The sequence below is a fragment of the Anomaloglossus baeobatrachus genome, chromosome 1, assembly GCF_048569485.1.
Source record: "Anomaloglossus baeobatrachus isolate aAnoBae1 chromosome 1, aAnoBae1.hap1, whole genome shotgun sequence".
Lineage (NCBI taxonomy): Eukaryota > Metazoa > Chordata > Amphibia > Anura > Aromobatidae > Anomaloglossus > Anomaloglossus baeobatrachus.
The window spans coordinates 718158638-718180176 of record NC_134353.1 but is presented as its reverse complement, the minus strand read 5'-3'; the positions used below and the strand labels follow the sequence as shown (position 1 = coordinate 718180176).

Here is a 21539-nt window from a genome sequence, read left to right as displayed (position 1 = left end):
TGATTTACTTAATTGGTAGTTGGCTCTCAAGCCTATACAGCTTGGAGTAGGACAATATGTATAAAAAGTATCATGTGACCAAAATACTCATTTGCCTAATAATTCTGCACACAGTGTATATTAGAAAGTCTGCCATATATATGCCATAGTGGCATCTTCCTTTTGAGATCCACAATAATGGCAAAGCTCAACCCTAAAAATATTTCTCAGCAGGGTTTTGCTATGTTTTCAAATTCCCTTTAGGACCATGCTGAAAATCCAAAAGAAACCATGGTTGTTATGCAATAACAGTACTTTCTTTTCTGAATGCCCAGAGCTAGTGATACTAATGAAGGTAGTGTGTCCTGCCTGAGGAGTTTTTCATTCCTATCTCTCTTGATGTCCAGAAAAGTTGCGACTGCAGTGCTTTTCTTGTTTTCAAAATGTGAAAACTCAAATACACCACATTACAATTATTGGGGTCCTTCAGACATTGTTGGAGTCTTTTGTACAACTCTTAACACATCAAGATCACCTTCAACAGAAACCATGATGCAGATGTGAACAGAAACTAAGAAATAAACGTAAAAGAAAAATCCTCCTGTTATACAGTAGGGGCATGGAGGTATGAAGAAATAATTTGGGCAGTCTTTGGCCAAGTTTCAGTAGATAATTATCAACGCATTTTGGATGTCACAGTATCCTTAGTCATGATGTACTGAAACTTGGGCAATACTGTTATTAGAAGAATTTTAATGAATAAAGGAGAGCACAAGTTTGTGTATCTGGAGTACTTTTGAATTATTGTAGATTTCCCTGCTAGAGCGTCTCTCTGCTCCAAACTGCCTCCTGGTGATACTAATGGTGCGCTGGACCTATTCCTTTCTTTGGATACTATGTCCTGATAGTCTGCCAACATTTTCTCCACATATTCAATGAATCTTAAGTGTAATGCTCGCTGCAGGAGATGGTAAAGCAGCAAGCTGAATTGTACCCACTGGACCACGGATGAGAGGGAGGGGAGAAGGGGGGATAAGTTTACCCTTTTGTGTGAGGGGCTTGACTAAGTGCAAACCATAAAAAGACGCCAGGTGCCACTCCCAGGGCAGTGACCGGAACTGTGGCAGCTTACCACCAGGGCAGAGACGGACACAGGTGCTGACAAGCTGAGTCACTTAGGCTCCTTTCACACTGCATTTTGCCTTACGTTCACAGGTCCCGTTGGGGCATTCGTCCGAACCGCCCCTCCCCCACCCTGCAAAGCGTGTTTCGGACGCATGCGCCGACAGGGCCATTGACTGTAATGGAGCACACTACGTTAGCGTGTGCTCTGTTTTGTACCATTTTCATGCATATAAGTTTTCTGCAGACGGACACCCGAATGTAGTTGATTACGTTTGGGTGTCTGCCTACAGAAAACGTATATGTGCAAAAATGGTACAAAACAGAGCACACGCTAACGTAGTGTGCTCCATTACAGTCAATGGCCCTATCGGCGCATGCGTCTGAAACACGCTTTGCGGGGTGGGGAAGGGCGGTTCGGAAGGATGCCCCGACGGGACCTGTAAATGTAAGGCAAAACGCAGTGTTAAAGAAGCCTTAGTGTAGACAGGGACCACCAGGATAGCTGAGACAGACAGCATGGCCAGGATGGACACGCAGAGTCTCTAGCAAGGACAGGAATCACCGGAGTGGCTGAGGCAGATGGCACAGCCGGGGTTGATGGACACAGTCTCTAGTAAAGCTGGGACCACTGGAGTGGCTGAGGCAGATGGCACGACCAGGGCGGACAGGTGCAAAGTACCAGCCGGGCTGGACGGACAGGTACCAACAGGGCAGGACGGACAAAAAGCAGCTACCAACAGCGCAGGACGGACATGAACCAGGTACCAACAGGCCAGGACAAACATGAACCAGGTACCAACAGAACAGGATGGACAGGAACCAGGTACAGGCAGGACAGGACGGACAAGGGGACCTGACAACTTGCTGGCTACAGCAACAAAGCCACTAACTAACTGAAAATGTTGATCAGGCACCTCGCTTAGTGGGAGAGTGCTTTAATTACCCTGTGCCTCTCAGTGATTGGTTGAGAAGCACTTCCTGGGAATGATGTGCTGACACTTTAAGACAAGGGCAGTAGTGCATGCGCATGCCCTAGGAGCACTCCCGGAGGACCTATGCCACGTGCACAGGCCCCAAGAGGGGGACACAGGAAGCACCCATGTGGAGGAATGCAGGGACATTGGGCAGCATGGTGAGAGCTGGCTGCAGCGGTGAGTAAGCGTGCATCACTGTGGGTTAGAGAGCGAGGGGAGCAGGGACACCAGTGCTACATAAAGATTATCGCTTTATAAACAACCTTTTTAAAAATCTGGGTGTTGTGGCAGTCAGTTGCTCACCCAAGGTCTTAAACAGAGTCACCCCCTAGTAAACAGCTGACTCAGTGGTCAAATTACCCCTGCAGCAGGATGTAGTATTATGTCACTGCCATTTAGGTGAATGACCCTTCATGTAATACAAGGACAGCTGTTGGCTGCCAGTTTGACAGCCATTCTTACAGAACATCTGTCTGTTTAGCTCTAAGGCAGGGGTGGGGAACCTCCGGCCCGCGGGCCGCATGCGGCCCGCCATGACCTTTTATGCGGCCCCTGGGCACATTCCCGGGGGCTGTAGTGCTGGGGCCGCCAGCCCTTTAAATGACCACATGCACTGTTTGGGAGAACCAATGGGCTCTCCCGCTGTCCAGTAGCGTAATCAGCGGTGTGTGCCCGCCCCTCTGTCCCCTCGTGCTGTGTGTGCCCGCCCCTCTGCCCTCTGGAGCGATCTGCCCGCCCCTCTTTCTCCTCGTGCGGTGTGCCCGCCCCTCTGCCCTCCGGAGCGATCTGCCCACCCCTCTTTTCCCTCGTGTTGTGTGCCCGCCCCTCTGCCCTCCGGAGCGATCTGCCCCCTCTGCCCTCGGCGCGATGTGCCCGTCCCTATGTCCTGTCGTGTGACCGCACCTTTCAACTCCAGAGCGATCTACCCGCCCCTCTGCCCTCCGGCCTGCACTGTCTCCGGCGCTGTGTGTGCGCGCCTGCACTCTGCTCCCCGTCCAGTACTTTGTGTACCCTCCCCCCAGAGTTGTGTGCAACGATCAGTGCTGTGTCCCTCACCCCATGCTGTCTATCACCTCAGGTTTGTGGCTCCCCGGTAATGTCAGGTCTCTGCAGGTGCTGTGCATCACCCCCAGTGTTGTGTTCCCCCAGTGATGTCTGTGCCCCCCTCAGTGATGGCTTTGCCCCCAGCTCCTCTTGTGATGTGTATGTCCCCCAGCCCCTCTTGCGTTCTGTATGCCCCCCAGCACCTCTTGCATTGTGTATGCCCCCCAGCCCCTCTTGCGTTGTGTATGCCCCCCAGCCCCTCTTGTGTTGTTTGCCTTCATTCAGCGTCTCCTGTGACTTATACATCACATTGGAGATGCTGGGGGCATGTACATCACAGGAGACACTGGGGACATACACAACACAGGAGGGGCTGTGGGCATTTACATCACAGGAGGGGCTGGGATGTATGTGCCTCCAGTGTCTCCTGTGATGTGTATATACAACAGTCCCAGCGTTTCCTTTCTGTGGAGTATATGTCAGTCCCAGCGTTTCCTTTCTGTGGTGTATACGTCAGTCCCAGCGTTTCCTTTCTGTTGTGTATACGTCAGTCCCAGCGTTTTCAATGTGATGTATATGCCCTCCGCCCCTCCAGTGATGTATGTGCCTTCAGTGACTCCTGTAATGTATATAGAGCAGTCCCAGTGTCTCCTATGTGCTGTGTGTGCCTCCACTGTCTCCTATGTGTTGTGTGTGCCTCCAGTGTCTCCTATGTGTTGTGCGTGCCTCCAGTGTCTCCTATGTGTTGTGTGTGCCTCCACCGTCTCCTATGTGTTGTGTGTGCCTCCAGTGTCTCCTATGTGTTGTGTGTGCCTCCAGTGTCTCCTATGTGTTGTGTGTGCCTCCAGTGTCTCCTATGTGTTGTGTGTGCCTCCAGTGTCTCCTATGTGTTGTGTGTGCCTCCAGTGTCTCCTATGTGTTGTGTGTGCCTCCAGTGTCTCCTATGTGTTGTGTGTGCCTCCATCGTCTCCTATGTGTTGTGTGTGTCTCCAGCGTCTCCTATGTGTTGTGTGTGCCTCCAGCGTCTCCTATGTGATGTATATGATTTAGCAAATATTATTATCACAAAGAGTTGACTGCGCTTCAGACCGAGACAGAAAAGCAGTTGTGAGAAGAAACATGATTAGTATCATCCAACATCACAGCCGCACCAAAGAGAAGCCGCTCCGGCCGCCACAGTAGGGGTGAGTTAATTGTTTGACCAAATATAGCCGGGTAATTTTCACATTGATCATTTTGTGCGGCCCCCGAAGGTTGGTAGAAATTTCCAAATGGCCCCCGGATGAAAAAAGGTTCCCCACCCCTGCTCTAAGGAGTCATGTTAACCCTAGAAAGCATACCTGGGGCCTCGCAGGCCTGCTAGGTTACTTGTTTTCTATGGTTGATTTCTATGGTTGCGTGTTCTAGGGTTAAGTTGGGGACCCCCCTCAACAGTGTCAGACTGATTAACATAAGGCCCATTAAAGGACTTTATTCTGAGGGTCTTCCTTTTTTCTATACAAAATCAATGCGTTATAATTAAATATTTTTTAAGGACCCGGGCTAATTTTCAACAAGCTCTGTATCTTACTGTATTGCCATATAATACTCAATGTAAGGCTTCATCTCTGCTTGCTGGTTTAATCTGTCATGACGTGATCACTTATATGCTATTTGCATGCTTGTGTTCATGTGCTCACCAGCTTCTCTTCCTGCATCTTTGAATGTTAATGTAAAAGCATTGAGAAAAGTTAGTTGGCATATGACCATAAGTATGCAAATTACATGTGAGTAATTAGTTGATGACCTATGCAATCAGCAAGCAGAGCCAAATCCTTACAATGAGTATACTACATACTGTTAGGATTCAGCATGATAAAGTGCCTGAAGAAGTTTAGTCCTGGCTTAAGAAACCCTCTAATAATTCAAAATGACACATTGGAGAGAGCCGTGCAGTGTAGCTCCAATTGTCTTCATCCGGTCACACCAGAGGCGATTGCAGGTGTTCAGCAGGGGTGCAGTATGTCAGACCCTCACTGATCCAATATCAATGACCTGTCCGAGGGTTAGGTCATCAATATAACATTTCTAATAACTACTGCCCCTATATAAATTTTGAGGCCCCACAGCTCCCTATACACATGATGACCGCCTCTTTTCCCTGTGTACAGGGTGATGGCCCGTAAAGCTGCCCTATATATAGTATGATGGACCTCTTGGCTCCCTATATACAGTATAATGGTTCCCACAGCTCCCTATATAAAATACGGGCCCTCACAGCTCACCTATATACAGTTTGGTGCTTACACAGGTCCTCTATATTCAATATGGAGCCTCTGCTGCACCCCCTATTTAAAATTATGGGGCCACATGTAGAGTATGCATCCCTCACAAGTAATGACTGATAAAATAATACAAAAAAATACTCATCTTGCCATGTTTCCCGGAGTCTTTGCAGCATGTGGTCTGAAGTTTGGCACTGCAGGCATGATCTAGGGACATCATCACTCCTGCTGCGTTCAGTCTTAGATGCACAGGCTGAATAGTGGAGGAGGAAGCCATCGGCCCCCACCATTGTATTCAATTGTAACTGCATCCTCTGGCGGGATAGGGGGATGTGATGCTTTTCGACAACAGGTACCACCGACTCAGGGATCCCATATTGTTTGCGAGGTCTGCTACTATGGACACCCCTGAAGGAGAGGACAGGGCCAACAATAGGATTCTTCAGTTTTCCTTTACAGTATCTATATTCTTTGGTTAAACATATGGATAGTGCTTGTTCTCATGAGACATAGGCTAATGGAATCTGTCAGCGGGTTTTTGCTATGTAACCTGAGAGCACCATTATATGGGAACAGAGACCCTGATTCTAGTGATGTGTTATTTACTGGGATGTGTTTTGTGGTTTCACTATTATCAGAATGTTATTAGCAGAATATTATCATTACAGGACACTGACATTGTACATCCTAGTCAACCACGCCCACAGCAGTGATTAGCAGGTCTCTGTCACTAAACAATGTACACAGAAAGCTGTTGTGTGGGCAGTGTTATACACAACTCAACATCTAAGCTCAGCTACAGCTAAACAGAGAAAACTGTGACCCTATCATGCCTGATTCTGTGTAAGGCCGGAGTCACACTTGCACGTATCCCTTTCGAGTCTCGCATCGTATCACCCAGCATGGCCAGCTCTCCTGACAGGAGCTGGTCAGCTGCATGTATTTCTATGCAGCTGAGACACTCCTGTCCGGAGAGTATCAGGCCGTGCCGGGTGATGCGTTGCGAGACTCGAGCGAGATACGCGCAAGTGTGATTCCGGCCTAACTCTGCCATTACCACTGATTAGCAGCTTTCTGTTAGTATATATTGTACACAGAAAGCTGACAATCAGTGGTGTGGGAGGGGATATACACAGCTCCTCCCTCCAAGCTCTGCTAGATCTGCAGCAGAGAAAATTGTGATTCTATCACAACTGCTGCACCCAGTAAACTAAGTGATACATCACTGGAATCAGGATCTCGGCTTCTACATCATGCTGCTGTCAGATTACATAGCAATAACCTTCTGACAGATTCCCATTAAGTGTGTTTTATTTTTACATAACAAATAACATGACTTTAAATCTTAACTTGCAGGTCCGCTTAAAACAATCGAAGAAGCTTGTGTTAAACACAAACATGGAAATAAAGTAAGTAACACCATGCTCTCACTTCATTGTCATTTGATTTCTGGCTGTATACAAATCTTTTTTTTTATCAAATCTAATTTTATTTATTGAATGCTTAAAAAAATATAATGCATAAACGCCATCTCTCAAACTTAAACACTGATGACCTCACCATAGAATAGGCCATCAAGGTTTGATTCGTTGGGTTTTATCTCTGGCAACCCCTACGATCAACACTGCTGATCAGGCAGTTATGTCCTCCAGGCAATTATGTTCTCTTCTTCTTCTGAAAATCTGGCAAAAATAAGTTTAGCAATGTTTTGGCCACATGAGCCTTCTTTAGGTGTCATATCTCAAAACTTCCTTCAACTCCAAAAATGCTGACAATCTTTCCTACAGCATGATGTGATAGATGTGAAGCTCTAAAAGAAGACACAAACGACGATTCACGTATATGTAAAATATGTACGTAAGAAATGAAGAGATAATACACATAGATGTAAAGTATACATACGTTATACAGGCAAAATGACCACATGAAATATTTCATTTACAAAAGGAATGAGAGACAAGTTTCCAGTAAATTAATAGTCCAGTAAGTTAATATTTTTTGTATTTTCTGACAGTTTTCACAGTCTTGGAGAAAACGAAAAGCAAGTGCCTCTTGGAGTGATGGGGAAGGTTTGTTCACATTTATTTAGTATAGGAGTTTTGCTGTACATTTACATGTACATGTATGTTTTAACAGAATATGTGGCTAGAAATATTTCAGCATTGGCATGAAGAATGTGTGATCCAATGCAAAAAATAGAGTCCTAATTTCTCGTCTGTGTCAATGTTGGGAGACGCATGTGTTATATAGTTTCAGCCACTAGAAGGTGGACATAAAGTGCTTACTGCTCCCGCTAGCTGCACCCCTTGTGCAGGCAGAGATATAATCAGTTATAGCTTAGGAAGCACACTTAGCTGCTTGTCAGGTACATCTCTTTTGTTCTAATTACCGTAGTTCCCTTTTAGATGGGAATATAGGTTTGAATAATCACCTTGATACTCACACAGGGAGGGAGAAACGTGAGGTTTTAACCTCACCGCCAACAACCCTACCATCAGGAGAAAAGGAGGCAAGGCAAAACCAAATTACTCTGTCACCCACGAGTCATAGGGTCGCCCACTGTTCTTGATCACCTGCATAAGAGAACGGCACCGATAGAGTAAATCATATAATAAAAAATTCTACCTTACAGTTTTTCTTATTTTGTAGGTAAGTATCTACTTAAATTAAAATAAAAAAAAAATCTCCAAAAGGAACGTCTTTTTTTATTAAAGACATTATTAATGTTGTTTATCTAGGCTTGGTTGGTCCACAGGAGCTCAGCTACCTCCTGTAATGTCTGCTATAAGCCATAGTGCACTTTCTTCAGGAAGCCTCTCTTCCACCTGGTGTGAAGTCAGATAATCCACTACTTGGTGTGGAGCTGGATGACACTTGACACTAGTGCAGAGCCAAGTAGCACTCTTGTACCTGGCATGAAGCTTCGCTTTTTCCTTCCTTATGCCTGGCTTGGATCCAGGCAGCAATATTGTACCCTGAGTGAAGCTGATCAGGGTTCATTCTTGGCTCGAAGCTGGCCACCATTATTTCCCCTGCTGCCAGCCAGTTGGGCGTGCAGCTGGCCGCCACCTCATTATGATGGCTGCAGATACGTTCGAATTTAAGCTGGTTGGTCTTATACACCTAAGTTTTTTGATGGCCAGCACTGGCTACCCTCTTCTCCGATCCTCATCCACTTTAGTTCCCTCAGATAGGCTACTAGTAGAGGGGTGCATTTGGCTTTCTAGGCGTGAATCCCAGGGTTTGGAACTGCTTCACAAACCAAAAACATTAGATCTCATCGTCATATGCAGTCAAATGTCCTCTCTAAAAGGATCTCATGGTAGATCCTGTAAATGGTAGATGCTTGCCCAATCTAGCCAACCATTAGTATAATTTACCTCTTTACCCTCTCCACTCAAGGCTCAGCGTTCGGGATGCTTGTTCAGATTCATTGTCCTCTCTGAAGGAGAAATTCCCCTGCATATCTTAGACTTGCATGAGAAACAAGCCTTTAAAATGTACTCCATCGTAGACAGTCTTATTACGGCTATACAGTAGATGCTGAACAGAAATGTCACTTCCTATAAGATTATATGTTTTTGGCACAGTAGCTGAATTCCAATAATTTTTTCATAATAAGAATTAATTTGACAAGGAACTTTGCTAGAAATGGAACTGTCTCTAGCATTTCAGAAAACCAAAACATTTAGACTTCATGTATCCCTTACTGAAAGATGCATTGGGAACATGTTCTTACTAACCTATTGAGTTTCCCACCTGTCAAAACAGATGACTTTACTTATTGAAGATGCTTCTTCCCTGCTTATTGGTCCATCACAAACTGTGTTAAAAAGCTATGGAATGGCATCTTATTTGGCGCTTTACTTGAATATTTGATAGACCTTGCTCCACAGAAGCAGGCAGATAGATCTGCAAGTCCACCTTTCCAGGCTTCTTGCTTGCTTTTGGCCCTACTGATGGCCATTGGTCCCTCCTTATGGCTCAAATGCTGTTTTGCGGATGCCGTATCAAAAAAAGACTGATAGTCTGATGATCCTCACGTTTATGGCTTCCTGCCTTTTCTGCAGAAAATTGGACGGAATGATCTTGGAAGTGACAGGCTGTAAGAGTACCCACCTTCGGTAGAAAAACACATCTTCCCTGCCCTCAGAGGAGATCTAGAACACATTTCCACCCTTTTTTTCTTAGACAGCTAGACGTACTGGAGTCATGAGCGTTTGCTTTGCCGTTGGAACCCTCATTTACTAGATTGGGGCTTTTCCTTTTGTTCTGACTGCCCTATTGATTTTCACAAGGACTTTGCCTTTGTGATAGTCATTATTCACTCCAGGGGTGTTAGTGCCATTCTATATCTGGACAACATCATGATAATAGTATGGTCCAAATCAGACGCCCTGGAGAGCATTCACATTGCATTGGACACCCTGAGTTGCTTCAGGTAAATTATCAACTATATGAAATTGACTCTTTCTTTGTCGCTCCATTGGGAGACCCAGACAATTGGGTGTATAGCTTCTGCCTCCGGAGGCCACAGAAAGTATTACACTTTAAAAAGTGTAACCCCTCCCCTCTGCCTATACACCCTCCCGTGCATCACGGGCTCCTCAGTTTTATGCTTTGTGTGGAAGGAGGCACACATCCACTCATGCATTCTCATATTAGTTATATCGGTTGGAAGAAAAGTGGGCCCCCACGGGGCCCCCGGCATGTTCCCTTCTCACCCCACTACGTCGGCGGTGCTGTTAAGGTTGAGGTACCCATTGCGGGTACAAAGGCCGGAGCCTCATGCTGTTTCCTTCACCATCCCTTAGCGGCTCTGGGAGAAGTGGGATCCTGACCGGTCATCCATTTACTGGGACCGTGCTCCCTCCGCAGCCCCTGTGGGAATCTGCCGGACAGGAGTCGATTCATCCTCAGGGACCGGGCCCTGCATCTATAAGGTACTCTGTGTCCCCATGGGGGCTGTGCATGGAGCGCCTTTATCCCGGACGCTGCAGCAGTTGCTGATTTGTGAAGACCGGCGGACTTCCGCGCCGACCGCGCCTGCTTGTCGGCCGCGGTCTTAAATTTAGTCCCCGGCTTCATTGCGGCCTAGTAGCAAAACTCCCGCCCCCGAGCCTGTCTGTCAGGGGTAAGGGCGGGACTGCCGACCTGACGTCGGATGTGAGGGCCGGAGCATCCTGTATGTTTCCTCCCCCCTCACTGATCACTGTGGGGACCCCAGATTCCCGCACTTTTTTAGCGCCGCCCACGGCTCCACTCCTCCCCAGAGAGCTCCGGCAGCCATTTTTTTGGCATTCTGCCGGTGGAGGATTACCTGGAAAGAGCTCTGCAACTCTGGGAGACCTAAGGCAGGGAATCTGGAGGACACACGCTCCGCTTTTAGCGGTCGGTAAGCCACACCGGTCACCCGGTGCTGGTCCCCTTAGGGTGCCGGAATAGATACTATATATATATATATATATATATTTCTGTTCGGTCGGGCTATATACCTTTTCCCATATACCCTCAGTGATCACTCTCCTAGGAGACAACAGCATGTCGTCCACAAGGAGCAAGGGTGCCAAGGCACAGGGTTATTTTGCGACCTGTACCTCTTGTGCGGCTATGTTACCTGCGGGTTCCACCTACCCTCACTGTGAGCAATGCTCGACCCCTGTTTTGCTTGCTCAGCCGGAGCCTCGTTCACTAGTGGGCCCCTCGGCTCAGGTAGACCCCCCTGCTCCCCCTGTCCAGGCGGCAGGGACAGAGTTTGCCGTTTTTGCTGAGAAACTCTCTGAGTCACTTTCACAATCCATGGCTCAGTCTATGGACAAATGGTCTGCCAAGCTGCTAGAAGCTTTGCAGTCCAGACCGGTCCTTACACAGGCCCCGGGCCCTGTTGGATCGTCGCCTCCAGGCCCCTCTCTGTCCGCGCCGCAGCGTGTCCCCAGGGGGGGCCCTAGGTCTCACGTGGAGGACTCCTGCCCGGACCACAGTCCCAGACCGGCTAAGCGGGCTCGCTGGGAATCTTCCCCGACTTCTTCACGCTGCTCGGGTTCCCAGCTTGAGGATTCTCTGGAGGACGAGGCGGACGTCGCAGCGCAGGGCTCTGACCCTGACGTTGCTCTCAATCTTGATACACCTGAAGGGGACGCCATAGTAAATGACCTTATCTCGTCCATCAACCAGGTGTTAGATCTATCTCCCCCGCCGCCACCTGTAGAGGAGTCGGCTTCTCAGCAGGAGAAACACCAGTTCCGGTTCCCTAAACGTACACTGAGTGCATTTTTCGATCACTCTAACTTCAGAGATGCTGTCCAGAAGCCCAGAGCGGTTCCGGACAAGCGCTTTACTAAGCGCCTTACTGACACACGTTACCCCTTCCCCTCTGACGTAGTTAAGGGTTGGGCTCACTGTCCCAAGGTGGATCCTCCAGTCTCTAGATTGGCGGCTAGATCTGTGGTATCGGTTGCAGATGGCTCATCGCTAAAGGATGCCACTGACAGACAGATAGAGCTCCTGGTGAAATCCATCTATGAAGCCACGGGCGCGTCTTTTGCCCCGGCTTTTGCAGCCGTGTGGGCACTCCAAGCTATCCCAGCTTGTCTAGCTGAGATTAATGCGGTCACACGTAATTCTGCTCCGCAGGTTGCGTCTTTGACTTCTCAGGCGTCAGCTTTTTCTTCCTACGCCATGAACGCAGTTCTAGACTCTGCTAGCCGTACAGCGGTGGCATCCGCTAATTCTGTGGCAGGATACCAATGAAAAAACCAGAGTATATAGCGAAACAAATTTTTAAAAAAAGGATTTATTTTATTGAAAATATCTTTTTAAAAATACATTTTATAAGAGAGATATAGGAAAAAAGGGGGATTTTTTGCCACAAACCAATCCCTCCAAGAACCACTTGAATTCACATATGTGTGTATCACAGTAAACCACAAAATATTCACTAAAATTTGTAATTTCTCAATACATATAACATGCTAAAAGCAGGAAAACAAAACCCCTAAGAGAGAATTTTTGCACATCCGCAATGGGATATATTTTTTTGTGCAATTTCAAGAAAAGGGATATGAGAACCAAACAGTGGTTTGTAAACCTCAAAAATAGTAAATAGTGCTAGCACTTTCCCATAAAAAATATAGTATCAACAAGCAGATAAAAAATATATATATATTGCCAATATGGCTAGATAATTCTGTGGCAGTCCGCAGGGCCATGTGGCTGCGCGAATGGAAGGCAGACTCGGCTTCCAAGAGGTTCTTAACCGGTTTGCCGTTTTCTGGCGACCGATTGTTTGGCGAACGATTGGATGAGATTATTAAGGAATCCAAGGGAAAGGACTCCTCCTTACCCCAGTCCAAACCGAAGAGACCTCAGCAACGGAAAATACAATCGAGGTTTCGGTCCTTTCGTCCCTCCGCCAAGCCCCAATCCTCTTCGTCCAACAGGCCGGAGAAAGGCCAGAGGAACTCCTATGCGTGGCGGGTTAAGTCACGCCCCCAAAAACCCGCTGGAGGCAATGCCTCCAAGGCGGCCTCTTCATGACTCTCGGCATCCCCGAACCGCATCCTCGGTCGGTGGCAGGCTCTCCCGCTTTTGCGACGCCTGGTGGCCACATGTTCAAGACCGATGGGTGAGAGACATTCTGTCTCACGGTTACAGGATAGAGTTCAGCTCTCGTCCCCCGACTCGTTTCTTCAGAACCTCTCCGCCCCCCGCGCGGGCCGATGCACTTTTTCAGGCGGTGGACGCTCTGAAGACAGAAGGAGTTGTGATCCCTGTTCCCCCCCAGAAACATGGTCGCGGCTTTTACTCCAACTTGTTCGTGGTGCCAAAGAAGGACGGTTCATTCCGTCCCGTTCTGGACCTCAAACTACTCAACAGACATGTGAGCACCAGACGGTTTCGGATGGAATCTCTCCGCTCGGTCATCGCATCGATGTCACAAGGAGACTTCCAAGCATCGATCGACATCAAGGATGCTTATCTCCATGTGCCGATCGCACCCGAACATCAACGCTTTTTGCGTTTCGCCATCGGGGACGAACACCTTCAGTTCGTGGCATTGCCTTTCGGCCTGGCGACAGCCCCACGGGTGTTCACCAAGGTCATGGCATCCGTTGTGGCGGTCCTACACTCTCAGGGCCACTCGGTGATTCCCCACTTAGACGATCTTCTAGTCAGGGCACCTTCTCAGATGGCGTGTCAAAACAGCCTTACCGTCGCTCTGGCGACGCTCCAGCAGTTCGGGTGGATCATCAACTTCCCAAAATCCCAGTTGACACCGACCCAGTCACTGACTTTCCTCGGGATGGAGTTTCATACTCAGTCAGCGGTAGTCATGCTACCGCTGGACAAACAGCTTTCTCTGCAGGCAGGGGTGCAATCTCTTCTTCGGGGTCAGTCACACCCCTTGAGGCGCCTCATGCACTTCCTGGGGAAGATGGTGGCAGCGATGGAGGCAGTGCCCTTCGCGCAATTCCATCTGCGGCCACTCCAGTGGGACATTCTCCGCAAATGGGACAGGAGGTCGACTTCCCTCGACAGGAACGTCTCTCTTTCCCTTGCAACCAAGACGTCACTTCAGTGGTGGCTCCTTCCCAACTCTCTGTCGCAGGGAAAATCCTTCCTACCCCCAACCTGGGCTGTGGTCACCACGGACGCGAGCCTGTCAGGGTGGGGGGCGGTTTTTCTCCACCACAGGGCTCAGGGAACCTGGACTCCGATAGAGTCATCCCTTGAGAGCAATATTCTGGAGATAAGGGCAGTGTATCTAGCCCTATTGGCTTTTCATCGGTGGCTGGAGGGCAGGCAGATCCGTATCCAGTCGGACAACGCCACTGCCGTCGCATACATCAACCACCACGGCGGCACTCGCAGTCGCCAAGCCTTCCAGGAAGTCCGACGGATTCTGCAGTGGGTGGAAGCCACAGCCTCCACCATCTCCGCAGTTCACATCCCGGGCGTAGAAAACTGGGAAGCAGATTTTCTCAGTCGTCAGGGCATGGACGCGGGGGAATGGTCTCTTCACCCAGACGTGTTTCGAGAGATCTGTCGCCGCTGGGGAACGCCGAACGTCGATCTCATGGCTTCACGGCACAACAACAAAGTCCCGGCATTCATGGCCCGGTCTCAAGATCACAGAGCTCTGGCGACGGACGCATTAGTTCAGGATTGGTCGCAGTTTCGACTGCCTTATGTATTTCCTCCTCTGGCGATGCTGCCCAGAGTGCTGCGCAAAATCAGGTCCGACTGTCGTCGCGCCATTCTCGTCACTCCAGATTGGCCGAGGCGGTCGTGGTACCCGGATCTGTGGCATCTCACGGTGGGTCAACCGTGGGCGCTCCCAGACCGCCCAGACTTGCTGTCACAAGGGCCGTTTTTCCATCTGAATTCTGTGGCCCTCAACCTGACTGTGTGGCCATTGAGTCCTGGCTCCTAGCGTCCTCAGGATTATCTCAAGATGTCATTGCCACCATGAGACAGGCCAGGAAACCAACGTCCGCCAAGATCTATCACAGGTCTTGGAGGATCTTCTTATCCTGGTGCTCTGATAATGGTTTTACTCCCTGGCCTTTTGCCTTACCCACTTTTCTTTCATTCCTTCAATCCGGAATGGACAAGGGTTTGTCTCTCGGCTCTCTCAAGGGACAAGTATCGGCGCTATCCATATTTTTTCAAAAGCGTCTAGCCAGGCTTCCGCAGGTCCGCACGTTCCTGCAGGGAGTTTGCCACATAGTTCCACCTTACAAGCGTCCGCTGGAACCCTGGGACCTTAACAGGGTGCTAACGGCTCTTCAGAAACCACCTTTCGAGCCGCTGCGGGATGTCTCTTTATCACGTCTTTCGCAGAAGGTGGCATTTCTAGTGGCAGTTACATCGCTCCGTAGAGTGTCGGAGCTGGCAGCGCTGTCATGCAAAGCCCCCTTCCTGGTTTTTCACCAGGATAAGGTGGTTCTGCGTCCTGTTCCGGAATTTCTCCCTAAGGTGGTATCTCCTTTTCATCTCAATCAGGATATCTCCTTACCTTCATTTTGCCCTAATCCAATTCACCAATGTGAAAAGGATTTGCACTCATTAGATCTGGTGAGAGCACTCCGGTTCTACGTGTCTCGCACGGCGCCCCTGCGCCGTTCAGATGCGCTCTTTGTCCTTGTCGCTGGCCAGCGTAAGGGTTCGCAGGCTTCCAAGTCAACCTTGGCTCGGTGGATCAAGGAACCGATTCTTGAAGCCTACCGTTCTTCTGGGCTTCCGCTTCCTTTGGGGCTGAAAGCCCATTCTACCAGAGCCGTGGGTGCGTCCTGGGCATTGCGACACCGGGCTACGGCTCAGCAGGTGTCAGGCAGCTACGTGGTCTAGTCTGTACACTTTCACGAAACACTATCAAGTGCATACCTATGCTTCGGCAGACGCCAGTCTAGGTAGGCGAGTCCTTCAGGCGGCGGTTGCCCACCTGTAAGAGGGGGTCGCCTTCGGCTCTTTTTATCGAGGTATTCTTTTACCCACCCAGGGACTGCTCTTGGACGTTCCAATTGTCTGGGTCTCCCAATGGAGCGACAAAGAAGAAGGGAATTTTGTTTACTTACCGTAAATTCCTTTTCTTCTAGCTCCTATTGGGAGACCCAGCACCCGCCCCTGTTCCCTTCGGGCTGTTTGTTCTTTTGTGTACACATGTTGTTCATGTTGAATTGTTCTTTTGGTTCATGGTTTTCAGTTCTCCGAACATCCTTCGGATTGAATTTACCTTAGACCAATTTATAAGTTTCCTCCTTCCTGCTTTTGCACCAAAACTGAGGAGCCCGTGATGCACGGGAGGGTGTATAGGCAGAGGGGAGGGGTTACACTTTTTAAAGTGTAATACTTTGTGTGGCCTCCGGAGGCAGAAGCTATACACCCAATTGTCTGGGTCTCCCAATAGGAGCTAGAAGAAAAGGAATTTACGGTAAGTAAACAAAATTCCCTTCATTTCCTGCATGAAATCTAACTTCTTTCAGAGATGCGCTTCAACACTATACAGGCCAGCGTTTTTCTTCCAGCGGATGAATTCAACACCCTCCAATAGCATATGTCGTTTCTTCAGGGGCAAAAAAAGTCTCAATTTGACGTTGTATGCTAGTCTAAAGGCCCCGTCACACACATAGATAAATCTTTGGCAGATCTGTGGTTGCAGTGAAATCATGGACATATTGTTCCAATTGTACACAGCCACAAACCTGGCACTGATTGTCCACAATTTCACTGCAACCACAGATCTGCCGCAGATTTATCTCTGTGTGTGACAGGGTCCTTAGACTTCACAATTTCATCCAAGGAAGGGATTTCCTATTCCCAAATTGATTCTTCCCCTATCCAGCAAACCATCCTGACAAGGTAAAAAAGTCAAAGGAATCACTGGATCAGCTGGATCAAAAGATTATTTTTTCATTAAAAGTCCATCAGTCTCTTCGGTGGTGGCTTTATTACCCCTCGTGCCAGTCTTCACTGCTGAGGAGGTGTTCTTTACGATCAGAAAGTCCAAGGAATTTGGTCCATGCACTGCATGTCAACCTGCCTGAACTCCATGCTATCTTCCTCTCCTTTAAATACTGCACTCGTTATTTATCAGGTCACCCAGTCAGAATCTAGAGTGACAACATGACAGCTGTTGCCTATTTCAATCAACAAGATGGAACCAGGGGCCCAGCTGCTATGTTACAGTCCACATACTAGGAGTGAATAGTTGGATGACCAATGTCCTCAATCAATAACGATTCAACCTAGGAGAATGGTCTCTACATCCTGAAGTTTTTGCCAAACTCCGCTCCAGGTGGAGCCCTGAATGTCGACCTCATGTCCACAACCAAAAGTTGCCAAGGTTCTTGTTTAGATTTCTGGAACCAATAGTTCTGGTAGTAGATACCCTGGTCATCCATTGAAGCCAATCGAGCTTGTCCTACATCTATACACCACTTGTGTTTTGTCCTTGGGTACTTAAGAAGGTCAAAACAGAAGACATACCAGTAAACTTGTTCTATGGTGTCTTTCTCTGTAGCAAGATCTCTTTCAAGAGCTGCTTTTTCACTCGACTTTAGCATTTAACAGCGTAGCTATAGTTTTTGGAGCAAGATGTATTTTAGAATGACCTATGGAAGATGTACTTTCATTGGTATGAGAACTGTCAGATATTCCTCCAGGAAGGATTATATCTGTACCTGAGTTTAAAGAAGACCTCTCACTGGGTCAGAAGTGGCCAGTTTTTCCTCTTGTTTAATTCCCGCTGCTTTTTTGTGTAAATCAGATTTTATTCGAATAAAGAACATGTTTACAAGTTATAGGATATGCAACATATGATATAGAGTAGAATAACTCAAATCTTGGAGGTAATAAGTAATACAACACTTTTCTACTTTCATAATAAGTCCTTTGATTACACACTTCAGGTGAGACCATCATCACCCATGTAATAGCTTTGCTTTGGAGATGATGCCCACTGGGTGACCAACAATCCAACCCCCATGCAAAAATGTATGCAGAATTCCCGCTGCTTTTTAATCTACCAAACATTTCCAAAGAAAATGTTTTGGTTAGTGCTAATATTTAAGGACTTTACTAAAGACGTGTGGCTCACAGATTAGACCACAAAAATTAGCTCTAAATACAAAGACTCATAAATCTGAAACTGTATGGCGGATGTGAAATAAATACATAAATAAATAAAGACTGAATGTTCACGAAAGAAGTGGGACTAAAATAAAAAAACTGTCTACTTTTGAGCTGGTGACAAATTCTCTTTAAGTTCTCTTTTGGGTCAGAGATCTGCCACTTGGTCAATGTTTCATGCGTTTCCAAAATTTTAGAAGTTGCCTATGATTGCATCTGCTTATACTGAATTAGGAAGTAGTAGAGTCCTGCAGACAGTGGTTAAAAAGGCAAGCCACATTCTCAATTGTCCGCGTTCCCCACCCCCAAGGACTGCTTTGGAATGTCTCATGATCCCGTGTCCCCCAATGGCTTAGACTGGAAAATAGGCTTTTTGTTCTTACCTGTAAGCCTTTTCTCATACCATCCATTGGGATCTGCACCCAACCAGTGGTATTTCTTCATCGTTCCTTATGGGAGACCCAAACCATGGGTGTATAGCTTCTGCCTCCGGAGGACACACAAAGTACTACACTCAAACGTGTAGCTCCTCCCTCCTAGCATATACACCCCCTGGTAGCCAGTCCTAGCCAGTTTCAATGCTTTGTGTTCAGGAGGTCACACACACATGCATTCTCTGATTTTTTGGATTTCAAAGATTTGGAAGAAAAGCGGGTCCAATTTGGACTCCCGGCATGTCCCTTCTCACCCCACTGTGTCGGCGGTGCTGTTAAGGTTGATTTTACAAGGCTGGAGCCTTCACATGCCGCGCTCCTTCACCATCCCCTGGGGCTCTGGCTTGAAGTGGGAGCCATCACGGTTCTCACTGCTTTGCAGGAGACCGGTCTCCATCCGCAGCCCTGTTCAGGATTCTGCCGGACGGAGCGTTTAACCCCCCCCAGGGACATGGCCCTGCGTCTCAAAAGCTAAGTATTGAGACGTTTTTACCACAGAAAGTGGTCTTTCCAGGGGTCCCTTGTACTTTATTTATTGGGGGGAGTGTGTTATATGATTGTGGTAACATTTCCGGCCGGTTCTATAGTTTTCACTGGAGAACCGCGCCGATGGTGCCTGCACGCTGGCCGCATGTTTAAATCTAGGCCCCGGCTTCGCCTGAGGCCTAGTTTCGGTTTCACTGCCCCTGCATATTAGTTATGCAGAGGGACAGTGTGGCTCCGCCCAGCGGCTGTGCAGCACAGGGAACGGACTCTCCTCACTGAGGAAAGATTCCCTCCCCTGTATACCTCATTTGCCTGCTCTCAGAGTAGGCCCCGCCCCCTCTCCTCGCTCCGGTCGCCATTTTCTCAGCGTTCTCCATGTCTGCATAGGCACAGAGATACCACATTGTGACAAATGGGGGCCTGGGCTGGGGGGCTGGAGGGCACAGAAATGTATGTTAAACGGTCTGGCAAGCCACAACCTCCAGTTGTGCAGCTGCTTATATTCTCTGTTTATATACTCTGTTGGGGGTCATTCTGGAGATGCATTCCCTCACAGAGCCCCCACTTCTGCAGCATGTCTCACATCAGAGCAAGGCTGCAGGGCTGTTCTTCATATGCACTGCATGTAGACTCGTACTGCCTGTACTGAGCACACAAACACAGTGGTCCCTCAGCCTGGAGGCTCATCAGTGGTCCCTCCAGCTGCTCCAGTGGTGCTGAGCATGCATCAGCCCCCTTCTCAGGGCGCTTCTGCTGCTTCGGCTCGCTCAGCAAAGCTCTCAGAGGACTCTTCATCTGGTCTCAGTCCCCGTCCTCCTAAAATGGAGACGCAGGGTCCCCTGTCCTTCCCCGTCCCGCAGCTCTGATTCACGAGCTGACTCACTGGACGAGGAGGATGTCTTTACTGGGGACTCGGACGCTACTTAATGTACCATTGATCTGTCCAAAGGTGATGCAGATGCTAATGATTTGATTGCGTCCATTATATTTGTACTGGACCTCAATCCGCCTGTATCAGGGGAGTATCCCCCTCTGGCAGAAAGGCATCAGTATACCTTAAAGAGAACAAGGAGTGTGTTCCTTAACCACTCCAGTTTTCAGGCCACTGTGACCAAGCCCAGGGTCTGCTCTGGCAAACGCTTCCCAAAGCGTGGTTCTGATGGCAGTTTTCCCTTTCCACCAGAGGTGGTCAAGGAGTGGGCTCATTCACCAAAGGTGGTCCAGTCCGGACCGTTGTATCAGTGGCTGATGGCTCCTCACTTACGGCTTTGCTGTCCGCCAGGTTGTCCTTCTGGCCAAATCTGTATGGAGGCGGCAGGGGCCTCGTTCTCCCCAGCTCTTGCAGCAGTGCGGCTTCAAAGCCATCTCTGCTTCTCTGGAGGAGATGCATTCCCTCACAGGGACTCTTTGCCCGAAATGGTTGCCTTAACTTCCAGACTTCAGTCTTTTCATCCTATGCCATGTCTGCCATGCTGGAGGCTCTCACCGCACTGCGGTGGCCTCGGCTAATTTACTCGCTATCCGCAAGCTCCTGTGGCTTCGGAAGTGGAGGGCGGATGCTTCTAAAGAAGTTCCTTGCTGGGCTCCCTTTTGCTGGGACCAGACTATTCGGGAACAACTGGATGAAATTATTCAGGAAGCTCTTGGCGGAAAGAGTTCTTCCATGTAACAAACCTAAACCAGGAAACCTGTCCAGGGCAGGAATCAGTCGAGGTTTCGTTCTTTTCGTTCCTCCATCTGATCGTTCTCTAAGCCCTCGGCCTCGTCCACTGGTTCAGCCAAGGATCGTAAACCAAAATGGCGCACGAGAAGACCGCAGGAGATGCTGCCACTAAGTCAGCCTCCTCCTGGCTTTCTGGCCTCGCCAGCAACGTCCTTGGTTGGTGGCAGGCTCTCCCACTTTGGCGACGTATAGTTTTAACACGTCTCCGATCAGTGGGTGCGAGATACCATCTCCCACGGCTACAGGATAGAATTCTATCCAGCCCGCCAAACAGATTTTTTCTGCAACTCCCCCCTGCTCCAAGGCCGCCGCCTTCTCACAGGCTGTGGCATTCTTGCAGGCCACTGGAGTAATTGTGCCGGTTCCCGACTGGGAACGGTTCTGAGATTTCTGCTTAAATCTATTCCTAGTACCCGAAGAGGGCGATGCCTTCCGACCTGGATCTCAAGCTTCTCAAGCATGTTCAGGTGCGGCATTTTCGCATGGAGTCTCTGCGATCAATCAATGACCCAAGGAGATTCCCTAGCATCCATCGACATCAGAGATGCCTATCTGCATGTGCCAATCGCAGTTTCACACCAGCGTTGGCTACGTTTTGCAATCAGAGTGGTCCAATTCGTGGCTCTTCCCTTGGGGGTTAGCCACGGCCCCTCGGGTATTCTCAAGGTCGGGGCAGCTGTGATTGCGGTCCTGCACCTCTAGGGGTTGGCAGTGATCCTTTTGTCCTGGACAGCTTTCTAGTCTGGGCTTCATCCAGTGCAAACTGTTAGCGGAGTGCCTCGCTCACTCTCGCCACTCTAACCAATTCGGGTGGTTTGTCATTCTGTCCAAGCCCACTCTGACTTCGACCCAGAAGTTCATATTCCCAGGGACGCAATTC

At 48.7% G+C, this 21539-nt stretch overlaps 1 protein-coding gene across 15 annotated transcripts in view; it reads left to right on the top strand.

Moving 5' to 3' along the window:
- EP400 (E1A binding protein p400) overlaps positions 1 to 21539 on the top strand; it is a 293821-nt gene that overhangs the window by 69842 nt on the left and 202440 nt on the right. For all 15 annotated transcript variants that reach the window (XM_075322084.1, XM_075322051.1, XM_075322044.1 and 12 more), the window contains 2 exons: positions 6743 to 6795; positions 7401 to 7455. In XM_075322084.1, the coding sequence (XP_075178199.1) occupies positions 6743 to 6795; positions 7401 to 7455 (108 nt within the window). The remainder of the gene's footprint in view (positions 1 to 6742; positions 6796 to 7400; positions 7456 to 21539) is intronic.